The sequence below is a fragment of the Argiope bruennichi genome, chromosome 9 (genome assembly GCF_947563725.1).
Source record: "Argiope bruennichi chromosome 9, qqArgBrue1.1, whole genome shotgun sequence".
NCBI classification, from domain to species: Eukaryota; Metazoa; Arthropoda; class Arachnida; order Araneae; family Araneidae; genus Argiope; species Argiope bruennichi.
The window spans coordinates 90533985-90547844 of NC_079159.1; the positions used below are offsets into that span (position 1 = coordinate 90533985).

At 29.4% G+C, this 13860-nt stretch overlaps 1 protein-coding gene across 2 annotated transcripts in view; it reads right to left on the bottom strand.

Annotated features, from left to right (window-relative positions):
* The window catches only part of LOC129983757 (calcium-binding protein E63-1-like), a 68177-nt gene that overhangs the window by 36127 nt on the left and 18190 nt on the right, over positions 1-13860 (bottom strand). The window contains exon 1 of one of the 2 annotated variants that reach the window (XM_056093372.1): positions 642-926. The exons of the other annotated variant lie outside the window; for it this stretch is intronic. Within the exon in view, the coding sequence (XP_055949347.1) occupies positions 642-650 (9 nt within the window). The 5' untranslated portion in view covers positions 651-926. Of the gene's footprint in view, positions 1-641; positions 927-13860 lie in introns of those variants that run through there. 2 annotated transcript variants of the gene reach the window in all.

The following is a 13860-nucleotide window of genomic DNA, read 5'->3' on the forward strand; positions in this document are numbered from 1 at the left end:
CTACGAGCAATTTATATAGAATGTCTTATTTACTATACAACAAAATTTTTAATACATATATTTAATAAAGAATTAATTTTTTAAAATAGGCTTATTAAAAAGCTCATGTCTTTCGATATTATCGTTATAGATACAGAACTTTTTAAATAGGGAATTACTTATAAAAAGGGGGGGGACAATTTCGAAACAATTTTTAAAATTTTTCTAAGTTAAAATGTACACCAAATTATGTAAAATAAATGTAAATGCACACCAAATTATTACTGCATATGTTGTGTCAAATAATCATAATTATCTGATATATTATAATTGATGCAGTGACTCATTTAAGTTATAATGAAATCCATTCTTATGTGCACTCCTAACAGGTTCTTAGTATCATGTTAGAGTAAGAAAACGCTTTATCAATTAATTGTTGGGAAACGGGTTTTCAAGAAAAGCCTTTAAGAATAAAGTTAACATTATGACTTCTAATAAACCTAACATGAAGTTAAATTTCTTAATAGTTATATTAATAATTTATTGCTTAGCAAAATTACAGTAAAGTAACAGAAATGAAGATTAATTTATAGTAATCATTCAAATTTATATAAGCAAACGTTTCATCTATTATCTAAAATGAATTTTATAAATATTTATACCAGTGCCATAGTAATATCCAAAAAGCATTCCTACGAACAGTACATCCTTGCTTGTGGAAGGTCTAGTTGATCCGATGCACTTCTATGTAGACAGTGGACACATCGCGACTTATGTTTACAGTTTCCACTAATACACGGTGTCATGAATGTCTCCTGTTTAAAAGAAAGGATTTGCAGCTGTCGTAGAAGAATGAAATGACAGGAGATAAAAATTCTCCAGAAATGCTTCTCACAGTGGGCCGTTAGAGCCACCGCCTACAGCAAGTGGTACTATTTAATTTTAGCACTGAAAGTTGGGAGAGCAAAAATCCAGAAATAACGATCTTTTCCTACAACTGTTCGAAAGGGAGCAGTCAAGAACACTCAAAATAATGGCCGCCCGAATTTATTATTCTTGGTGGAGTTTCAAATTATGTGGGGTTGGAAGGCGATGTAATTTAACAGCATAAAGTAGGAAAAGAGTTTAAAGGTTGGAAGGTCTGATGGATTGAGCTGGAACAGAAACCTTTGGGAAGGTTTCAAACGAGCGATTTTGAAAATAAATAAAAAAAGGTTTCGCTGATATATGAATGCATTTGAGAAATATTTTTTTTTTCGTGTTTCTAGTAATCTTTCTCTATTTATAATTTTTGGTTTTGGTTTTTTCTTCGGCAGTCAAGAACAATGCTGAATTCATGAATTTGTTTAAAACTTTTGAGAAGCAAATGGTTAATAATTCGTAGGAATTTTCCTTTCTCGACTTACTTAAAAACTTATACAATGTAGCATCTTTTCGGTTCTTCATGCATAAATCTATTTCGGTTCTTCATGGATCTATAGAACATATCACGGAGCTAAGAGAGGTAGGGAAATGACAAATCCTCGAAAGTCAAAGCAAAATCTGTAAACTCAATTCCTTCCTCCATCTGATTTTCACATATGGTGACTCAATATGCTGCATTTTGTATTTGAAAGCAGAAAGAAGAAAACCGATTACGAATCATGAATGCATTCCATTCAGTCAATTGATACCAGTTTTATGAGGACCAAATTTTATTCTTAGTCAAAAAGTTTGGTCATAAAACTGCCAAATTTCATTTATCTAACTCATTATACTGCTGAGTTGTATTCAAACTTACACGAAGATATTAACCGATAGATGATCCCCATTGATGGATTTGTTTCAAAATTTAATAAACATTTGTATTTCTGTTGATAAAAATATGTAGTACCTTCAATTATCTAGCGCTTCGCGTTTTCGAATTAAGACATTCGCTTGCATATGAATAGATAGACAGATGTCTCTTAATCATATTTCGTATCAAATTGCATAAAAAAAATCCACAAATTATACCAAACATAAAAAAACTAATACCAAATGCAAAATTCCATTTCTCTACTACAACCAGAAGTACAGTTTGTGTTCACCGATAGGTAGACAGACTTAATTCAAGAAATGTATTTTTAGACTCAAGTAGACTTAAAATGTGGAGATCTATCAAATATCAAGAATGAATTTTTTTTTAACGATTAGTACTTTCTGTTTGCATATTTCGTATACAAGAAAATAAAAGAATACTATTGAAAACCATCTATGTTATTTGTTAACCGACATCCTGAAGATGGAATGCCTGGAATAAAAATGTATTTTCCTTCTTAAGAAGATTTTTTAGTCGATTTCTTTTGTCGATAATGATTTTCTGTTCAAACATTAATATTTATCATGTGGATTATATATTGTAAGTCTGGACGAAATTGATTTTGAACCGATGAAACTCGTGACTTCAAGGTCGGCATTATGACCTTTCATTTGCAACATATCACCAAAATGAATTAACTTCTTCCATTAAATGGCCATGCCTGTTGAATTCCTTCCCATATGATTCACGTAAAGTGATACAAGCCAATTCATATTCCAATTCTTCATCGCCAATTTGAGAAAAGGAGAAATACTTTTTCAATAATTTGAATTTTATGAAGGATGGCATCTTTTTTTTTAAATATCCATTCGTCGAAATTCCAAATTTCAGTTCAAATTTTACTATTTTTTTTCTTGTCTGACATTTAACAGATGCTAGGAAATTATGAATGACAGGAATAGTGACTGTTCAATTTGAGAAATAATTCTTCAGAGTAAGTACCTTAGAAAGGGCAACAATCACTCGGGACTTGTTTTTCTCCCTCCACTCTCATCTTTTTAAAGTGAAATAAGTATTTTGCTTTCTTGATGACCTCTGTGATTAGTATCTGGGACACCCATATCCTCTTCCTTCCTATCGTTATGTTAATTTTGAGAATAAGTTTTAAAAAATTTCTTTTTAATCTGTTCAAAAGAAAAGACAATATTTCCGTATTTAATCATAAACCTATCAATGATGACTTATGTAATCTCTCGTATGGAAGATTTTCGATGACATTACTAGCAAATAGTGATTTTCAGTTAGACAATCGCTTAGAATCGCTTAAGGAGAGTAGGATCCAAGGAGTGAATTTAAAAAATTTATTAATCTAATAATCAAATAAATTTGTGAAATATAAAATTTAATGAAATGTAAAATATTAGGATAATATTAACACTGTGGAATATAATCGGCCTGATTCCTTTCTGTTTCATTACGTTCATTTATTTCATGCCGGCGTCCTGGCATAGGGGTAGCGCGTCTTCCCCGTGATCTGGGCGTCCCGGGTTCGAGTCCCGGTTTGGGCATGGTTGTTCTTCTGTTGTTCTATCTGTGAGATGTGTGAATGTGCCCTCCTGTAAAAAGGGGTTGTGCAAGCGAATGAGTGATGCGTGAGTAGCAAAGTCGTACTCTTGGCCCTAGTTGGCGCTGCTATAAAAAATAAGAGACGTCCCCCTCAGGCTCAAATCGCTGTCTTCGTAACAGCGGGCTTGTCAGTGGCAAGTGCCATAAGAAACAAACAAACAACAATTTATTTCATTCTTTATAAATACCATGTATCTACTGATTGTATTTATTTATGATCAAATTATATTATATTTATGTACAAATATGGAATTAGAGTATCTATAATTAATATGAGCCGTTTATTTTGAAAGTGGAGCAAATCCATTTTTGAAAAAAATGGAGATAATGGCAGTTATAGATAAAACGTTATGATCGTTTTATGAGTAAAAAAATATTTTGATTCTAGAACTTTGGAGATGGAAGTTTTAGCTCTTAACAGAATTGAAAATCTATTTATTTTGAAAGTGGTGCAAATCCATCTTAGATTGAACTTATATATGACCGAAATATTACAGCAAATTGAGCTCCGGCTGCTCTATAGTGAAGGAAATGTGACCGTTTGACATCATGTCTGAAATCTAGGGTGTTTCTATTTATCCATTTTTTTTGAAAATCGGTGGTTGTACAGTATTTTATAAATAATAAAAAGTATATCTTAATTTTGTGTGTCGATAATAATGTTTACTTCCATCAACGATTATTCAGTCCAGTGACAACGAAATATCATTGATCACAAATTTTTACTGTTAGGGCATTCATTTTTACCGAACGATCATGATTTTGGAGTGGAAATATCCAGTAACTATTCAATCCAGAAACCAGTTCCTTGCATATTCCCCAGGATTACTATAAAGTAATACAAAATTGTCGAAAACATAACACATTTTTAGTACATGAAATTAAACATGGAAATTTATTTTCAACCCAACCTCTGGAAAAGGCGCTTTTAAAAAGAAAGAAAAATACCGATGGAGAAACCGTGAATTGATTAACAATATGCTGGATCAGATTTACAAGGGATGCACCATACAAAATATTCAACAAAACTTCGATAGAACGAGATTTTTAATTTAGTTATCGATTTGTCAACACGACGAAGAAGGTAAATAATTCCAAGTAATTTCAGAAATATAAAATTATCTTTTATGTAACAAAAAAAGGAGATTTATTACATCTGAAAAATACAAGGATATGATGGATTTATTACGATATATACCTCCCGTTCATCATGAATTTTTTTAAATGTTAAATCTTGAATAAAATTCAAATTGATTACGTATAAACTGAAATACATAATTTCATTGAAATTCTTAATAAAACTGAATTGTTTGTTGTTATGTTATATTTTCTACTAGAATATTCTTGGTTTTGTTTCCCTTTTTATCAAATGAATAAATATTTATAAAAATTTGAATAGTATTTTGTTTTTATACTTAAAAAAAGGCTGATGCAACTGAAATATTATTTCCCAATTAAATGAATGAGTGCAATAATTTTAGTCAGCACTGTAAACACTATTGGATTATAAACCTACATTATCTGGTACCACAAAATACAAAAAATATATCTATTAATACTTACCAATATTTTTAAATTTATTGAAACGCAAATTTTTAAATATCTCGCAATAACAAAAAATGGGCTTGCCCCATTTTCAAAATAAACGACTCATATATAAATAAAAAAAAATATGCATTTTTACAAAGTTGCTTATAGAAATAATTTACTAAAATAAATCCACAACATGCTGATTAAGTTAAAAATGCTTTGAAATGTGAATCTATATTGACCAGTTCAATGGAAAAGTGGTCTAGTATGCTTCAAAAATTGCTTGTCAAGATTAAACCTCTTTAATACGTTTGCATAAAATTGTATGTCAAATAAATCGATAGTGATGTTAGAATACAAATATTTTGCATAGGTTTCATATTGCAAAAAATTAGAATATCGACAATTATTTGTCCAAATTTATAACAAAAAAGTAGTGAAAAATTAAACTGAGCAAAATCAAATCGATTGGAGAGAATTTTGATGGAAAAATTTCATATTTATTCAAATTTATAAATTTAATTTCTTTTCTATGAAACTTCTTCCATTCAGAATTGGTATTTTATAAACAGGTAACAAAAATTGTAATATCCTAACACAAAATGTAAAATGTCCAAAATAAAATCCATTCTTCATTCAATAAGTACTTACACGTGGCCGAATAACTAAAGAAACAGACGGAAGACAACTGGAGGATAATGAGACCAGGTGGATCGTAGAATGGCCGTCTGCCAGAAAAACATCAGAAGGAAAAATACCGTTTTGCATATTTAAAGCTTAGAAGAAGATGGAGATGTCAGATAGATTCTGTTTAAATTTGTTGATTTTGCATTTTGCATGAACTTTCTGTCCTCTTAATCACGACTTGAATTTACATTCCGTAACAGACACGACAATCAGTCTTCATGGCTTTCAGATTTCACGAGAAAAAAAAATTTCTTTTTCATGATGAAGACCAAGATAGAAGTATCCTTTGCAAAGTGAATTAACCTACTTAGAATTATCCTTCGTGCATAATTTAATGATAATTTATTTTAAGTGTTGCAGCACGTTAGCCACGTCTGTGAGAGTTTTAGTGTGGAATATTATTTACATGAATTTCGCTTTATGTTAAAATTATTTGCCTTTTAAATTAATATTTTTACTTTTTATTCACTTTTTGTATCATTAGCATTTGCTCTATACACCCATATTTATTCTTCAAGAAATATTTTTCCTGCCTGAATGTAGCTATGAATAATTATAAAGATATTTTTCAAACTTTTTTTAATAAGTAAACACTATCAGCCGTGTCGGATAACCAAAGGAAATGTTATCCCCATGACTTTCTCGTCTACTTATATAATACTAGCTTTTACCCGCGACTTCGTACGCGTGGAAATAGATTGGAATTTATAGCATCAATGGCTTTATCTTTCGTTACTCCTGCGCATGCGTGAATTTTCAACGCCAATTGGGGCAATACAAATGTATGAATTTTTTACGCCAGTTGGGGTAACGCAATATAGATTATAAATTTTTATTTTAATTCTTAAGTACTTCAGAATGAATCCGAAAGATCGATTAATTAACAGTGTTTAATTTTAAATGTATCGAACACTAAGAAAATAAACAGAATCGTTTGAAATAATAGTCAAAATCATGTTAAGCCTAATCTCATTGGCGTGGGGGAAAAAACAAACCCTGAAGCTTTATTCATTCGGCAATTTTTGACGGGAAAGTTAGTGTTTAATTAATAAACAATTAACCACTCAATTAAACGGAATAAATAGCAGCCTATGTCCTATTCCAGACTATAATCTATCTCTCAGCTAAATTTCATCCAATTCTATTCAGTCGTTCTGGCGTGATTGACTAACAAACATCCATCCATGCATCCAAACTTTCACATTTATAATAGTAGTATAGATAACGTGTTTTGTGTTTCATAATATAATGAACATAGCCATGTATGAGTTTTGAATGGCTTGCCTCCAAAAGTTGAAACAAATTTTCGAGTTGAGTGATAAGATCTGAAATCGGATTTTTTTAAAATTCTTCTATGATGTCGCATTTTTATGTTATCGCATTAGAACTCACGAATATAGAGATTATAAATCTATGAACTTGATCCAAAATTTTATCTACGAATAAGTCATACGCGTCGATCTCTCTAGCTTTCTGTTTTTATCGTGCTCTCATGCGCACAAAAAGACAGAAAAACAAACTTCCCGTTGACAGATTTACAAATCTGAGTAAACCATATGCGTACATCCATCTAGCGTTTTATATTTTTAAGTTATCATGTTCATATGCATACGGAAGGATATATAAATAGATTTCTGGAATTTTATAGAAATTTACATTTTAAGAGTAAATGCCAGGTTCGCATTCTTTTTACTGTTGAGTTAGAGCGACTTCTTTAAATTTCAGAATTAATATTTTTGGGTTCGTACAAATCTAAAACGTGTAGATAGTTCAAAATATCGAAGTCGAATATTCTAGACTATCACAATATTTTCTTCATATATATGAGAAAGAAAGGTTTGATATGTAACAAATTTAAGACATTCAATATAATATTCTGCAATATGAAATTAAATTAATATGGCATTTTCTATCCAAGCAGAATAAAAAAAAATCTACTTCAGGTATTTTTTTTCTTTGTATTAATTACATCCATATTAAAACTATGAACATGAAAAATGAGAAGGTGAGATAAGTAGAAAAATATAAATCATGATTAATTATTTATCATGAAGAATTTTTTTTTAAATATTTAACTTTCTTTACAATTATAAGCAGAAATTTAATTTAAAACGGCCAATATTTTTCATCATTTAAGGTATCCGACTAGGTTTAAAGGGTATTTTTCAAAAAACAAATATTTTAATGATTATATGATGGATTTTTATTAATATTAGGATAAAATGATGAATAAAAGTGAAATTATTTAAATATATGTAATGATATTTTAAAATCTTAATTTAATCCAAATTAATTTCCAAAACTTTATCTTAATTTAGCCAATAGTAATTTCATTCTCTTATTTTCTGATCCAATTCCACTTTCTTAACTTAATTAATTCAAGAGAAGCTTTATAAAAGTGCTGGGTCGGCTAAACGCCGACACTTTCACACGCTCTGCGTGAAGGGACAAAATACCGCTAACTTTACAAATTCTTCTAAAAGATCCCTGTTTTTCCCTTGCTTTTTGATTGGCATGCCATGGAAATCCCTATTAAAACATCTCAGTATATAAGACAGGGATAATTTGTTTCTCTCTCTTTTTACGCCACTTCTTGACTAATCTGTTGTTGTGAGCGGACATGCTTGTCCGCGCTGCTTGTACATAAACATGCCTGCCTGCCTCCCGGGAGAGAATAAAGCGAACTTTAAAACTTCAATGAGTCTTTCTGTCTCCGAAACTGTATTCTGCTTCAAACAAAATAATACATATATATGTAGCTTTTAAAGAAAAATTATTTTGATGTAAATTTTAACTCTTATTTGCAAAAATTTAAATTGTTCTAGAGAAAAAAAAATATTACAGTTTTGCATTTTTCTTTGAAACATTACATGTCTAACATATTTTATAGTGTAACTATTATTATCGGAAACTTATATTCAAAAATAAAAATTCTGCGAGTAATATATGAAATCATATTTGAAATTTTGGATTTTTTTTTCACTACATTTTTAAACAATCGTAAATCCCCTTCTATAGCATTCAGCATCAAGTCCATAGTTCATTACGTTTCTCATACATCAAGAGAACTAATTATCAATTTCATTAAGATGTCCTAATTGTGTTTTGAGATATGACGATACTCGTACTGTAGAATTATGAAAAAAACTCATTCTTTTGAAAATGAATTTAAAGCTTTTTAATGTTTATAAATAAGCATCACTTGCATGTCAATAATTTGCTATTATTTGGCTTCCAATTGAAAGAGAGACAAAAATAAAGACACTACTGGAAATATAAACATTCCTATTTTTTAAAACTGAAAAAAAAATGTGACTTTTCATCTGAATTCATGTTTTTAGCCTAGTCAGATGCTTTAAAAAATAAATAAAAATATTGAATTTATTTTTAATTTGCACTATAACCATCATTAGTTCTCAAAAGAAAAATTTTTTACAGAAAATAAAAAAAAGATATTATTGTATATTTCATTCATAATCGGCGTGACAATCGTAACTATAAATAACAATACAAAATAGAAATGCCAGTAAAGCAGTTTTTGCATTAGAAAACAAATTATTTTATTTTAATATTATTATAAAATTTAAAAAAAAATTTTAAATATCAAATTTTCTTGCCAATCAATAAACTCAAGTAACCTCATTTAGTGAATGAAATTGAATGTACACGATTTAACATGAATTAACAATTCAAATCCATTCATCCCGCTTAAACAAAAAGGAACAACTTAAAGACACAAAACAAAGGGATTGGTGGAATTCCTATTTTTTTTCCCTACTTCCAGTCAATGACATAAATAACAAAGAATACGATGGTGTTTCTGCTAAAGCAGTGTGTCTTAGATACGGGGGCTAAAAATTGCCTTCAGAGCGAAGTATTGTAGCTGTTTTGGTGCGTAAGTAGTAGAGGCGTGTTACGAATGCTTGCATATACATTCACATTTTTTAATAATGACACTATTTAATCATGAGATCCCTCATGGTTGTGATGATTAAATGATCGTGATTTAACATATATAGTTGAAATTTTTAACAAGAGTTTATCCTAGGAAAACTACTACTACTAGGAAAAGTAGTATCTTAAAAGAATTTAAAACCAAGGGATTAAATAAAAATTTTATTGGATTTAAAAAGCTATTTTTTAAATAAAATAAAAATAAAGAACGGGAAATCTTTCGTTTGATAAATGAATATGTGTTAGTCAAATTTTAAATTCTTATTCTTAAATGCATTTGAAAGTCTCTGTTGTTAAATTAAAAGATAATGGAAAATGGTGAAACAATTATCAAATAAAACTAATAGAGCATATTGGTAAAAAATTTCGTTGTCACAATTTTCATTTTCTATTTATTCTCTTTGATTTTTTTTCTCTTATATATTATATTTTTGTGGCTGAATCAAATATTTTATGTGGTAATTCTTAATGATAATGTTAAGATGATTTTCAGCGCTCATTTTCTACAAGTACATTTAATGTTATAAATATATTTCACATATGAAAAATAAATTCGAATTAAAGCTTATCTGAATTATTTAAATATAAAGTTCCATTGGAATGTTATAGTTGAATTGTTAAATTACTTTTAATATAAAACAGATAATGTAAATGCTTGAATATTTAAATATTAGAGATAGGTCGTTCACTAGTAATTAGAATGTTACATTATTATTTCATTAACATTTCTGATGACAAAAATAAAAAGAATTAGAAGCAACTGGGAACTTATAAAAACTGAACAAGGCAAAAATAATGATCACATTATTTAGTTTGCTTGCATTTTTAGATACAATTAAATGCTCGCTTTAATGTAAATAGAAATTTAATTATCTTTTTTATGCAGTTTTGTTGAATTTAAAATTGCATCAATATATCGTTAGTTTTTGATAATACAGAACATTATCCCAGGAACAAATGTAGCTTTAATTTCCATATTCCTTTCTCTAGTGTAAATAAGCGTGATGTTTAAATGCCACAATGCTTAATTTAGTAAAATAGCCGTATTTTTGCTTCTACATAAAATGTTAATATGATTGAACTAAACTAAATAAATTTAGTACATTTCACTTTAATGCTACATAAATTAATAAATTTCGTTAACTTTTTTGAACAATTATTATGTAGCTAAGTACGTACAGTTTTGACAAACACGCATTAGAACATATCGCGAATCAAGTCTTCTATTTTGAATCAAGTAATCTATTTGCATAAGCTGATTTAGCTTGCCCACGTGAATAGGCAAGTAACCAAAACATTTGAAAAGACTTAAAGCATATTTTGTAATAAATAAGAAGAAAGGTCTCTTAGTAGGAGTAAGAAATCAACAGACGTGTAAGCTGTCAGAGCTTGACATTTCAATGAAGAAAATGAAATAGGGAGGGCTTCAAATAATTATTCTTAGCTCTAAATCTCCAATCTCCTTTTTAAATGCAAAGAAAGATGACAACACGAAGAAAAAATTTTTGTTTTTAAGTATTCTTTCTGTAATATGCAAGCTCACTGTGTGGTAAAATTTCAATTCAAATGTGAAGCAATAGAAAATATAATCCATTTTTTTCATAGACACAAATAACTTGGGTAAGATAGTAGGCAGCGTGTTCCAATAGTAAATATTTATTAGAAATATCTGGTATTCATCTAAATGACGGAATCATACCTATTTTGATATTATTTTTTTAAAGATTTCTACTGATAGAAGGCTCGGTTGATTCGCCCATTCATATCCATAATGCATAAAAACCAACGGGAAATCCTAAACGCTCTTCTATATTCTCTAGCACCCCTCGGCATAACATTTTGTAATTCGGCAAGGCCGCCACTTCTTCCAGAAGTCACATTTTTATTTTCAGATTCCCACCATGAGAGTTGTAAGCTTTGGTACTTGTGTAGTAATTGCACGTAAATGGCGAAAAAGATATGAAATGTCGATCATTTGTGTGAATCTAGCTTTTAATCTAATATGCGATTTTTAGTGCTGACATGCGATAAGTATACAACTACCAGAAAATAGAATATGTATCTTGGACTCCTCTTTCCCAGCAGATTGAAACGAAAATTTGACATATCTCTGCAATTTTAGTCACAAGACAACATAAATAATTTATTTTTTAAAAAATCATTGTATTTTTGAGCTATTACGTTAACAAGAATCTGAAAGTTTGACCACTGATGGTCCACCGTTGGGGGTGTGAGATTTGATAAGAAATATCACTTAAGATGCTAAAAGTCTGAATCAAATTTTGGTTATCTAATTTGTTATGTTTCTTAATTATTGAGTTTACTTACTTTCAGTCCTGCATACCGATAGAGGGTCGTGCAAATGACAAATTTGGTTGCTAAGCCCGTGTATTAAACTTTATCTATCTAGCTCTTTACATTTTGAAGCTGTCATATTTATTTATACTTTTAAAATTGAACAGCTAGATCTTTATAACTAAGCAAATCAATTCTTTAAAACGGATTTCGTTTAAAATTTGATAAAAAAAACCCCTTGCAGATATAATATAAAGTCCAAATATTCAAACTATCTGTCTAACTCGAGGCTTTTTTGAATTATTGAGTTCACAAACAGGAAAAGATTCCAACTATTATTTTTCGGACTCCAGAGAAGTCTGAAATCTGTAGATTCTTAAAATCTAGAGCTCGAATTATTTGACGATTATAATATTTTCTCACTGTATATTTCAAATACAAGACAGCAATAAGATTAATATGCAATTAATACACAGTTTCTCTTATTTTTTTATTATTTTTTAAAGTTTACCAAAGCACCTTTCTTCTGCGAGCTATACTCTCCCCTATTATTCATTGCAATTGTAGAGCAGAAATTTCATTTACTTAATGATTCTTGTCTCATGAGACTTATATTGTATTTCCATTTTTAGATGCAATTACTTTTTGTATTCATTATTTCTTTTCCTTTTGATGCTTTGTTTTGCATTGTACGTTTTTTGGAAATGTTTCATTCGATCTAAAGATTTTTTTTAAAGTAAATATTCTTAATCTGGTCAAAATAAAATACGTCTTCTCTATTTTTCGCTTATCATTAAAATGTGAAGAGCTTTTGAGATTTTTCAAATGATTATACATATACTGTGTAGCTGATGTTTTGTTAAAAACCTGTTTACATAGTAACATAGTAATCAATTTCTGCTTTTATTTGAAGTATCAGGACAAATAACTTTCATTCAAGGATTATCAGTTTTTTTGCAGTAATTCTATAAAGAAATCTTTAAAATTCAATTAATAATTATTTAAAATTAAGAAAACAAAACAAATTTCTTTATGAATGTGACAGTGACATACATCCTACTTTAAATGCAATAGGTTGAGACTGTTTTGCATTTACTTATAAAAGGTCTCTATTTGGAAATTGGGGAAATGGGCCTATCAACATCTAATTTCTTGTTCCGTGTCAAGAATTTACCATATGAAGTAGAAAGTCTTTGTTGCCAAAGATCCCAATTTGTACATTTCAAAAAATGCCAAGAAATAAACTATTTTCATGATACAGATGTCAGCCATCTCTATACTGATGTCCGCTAAACATATACAGAAGTACTTATGCACTGACCGTAGCAATTACTTGTCAAAAAATTGTCTACAAATATCACCACTTTTAGTAAATAAAATTTGATTATATTCTCCAATGGATATCAGGGAACGGAACTCTGAACCATACCTCCAAAAAAGAGATACCTTAGGTAAATCGATGGAAATTTATTTTCGAGAATTATTTTATAGGGCAAAATACACAAAGTTTATTGGGATAAACAATGAATTCAAGCAATCACATTTACAGATTTATTAATTTTCAACTTTACTAAAAAAAAATCAAAAATATAATGTTTTTAAAATTTAATCCTTGTTATTAAGAATTTCTCTATCTTCAAAAATATGTGTTTTGAATCATTATGGAGGGCTTCTTTGAATTTTAAAAATAGTAATTCCTTCAGCCCATTTATTCCAACCTTTGTAAAGAAGTATAACAGAGTTAGCGATGGCGCAGCATCTTAAGTAGGAACTGTGCTGAATTTTCATCTTAAAAACAGCTAACGCAACTTTGGGAAATAGAAGAGGGCGGTTTTTGTTGCTTTTCCCCATATACTCATCTATTCAAGATTATCCTACGGTTGCGCTATCCAAGGAGATGGAAATGTAATAGTCAGATCTCTTAAAATAAAGATTCTGAAAATATTAAAAGAACAGATACGAAAAGAAGGAAACCAGAAGAGCGTTACCCATTAATTAACTTCGCTAAC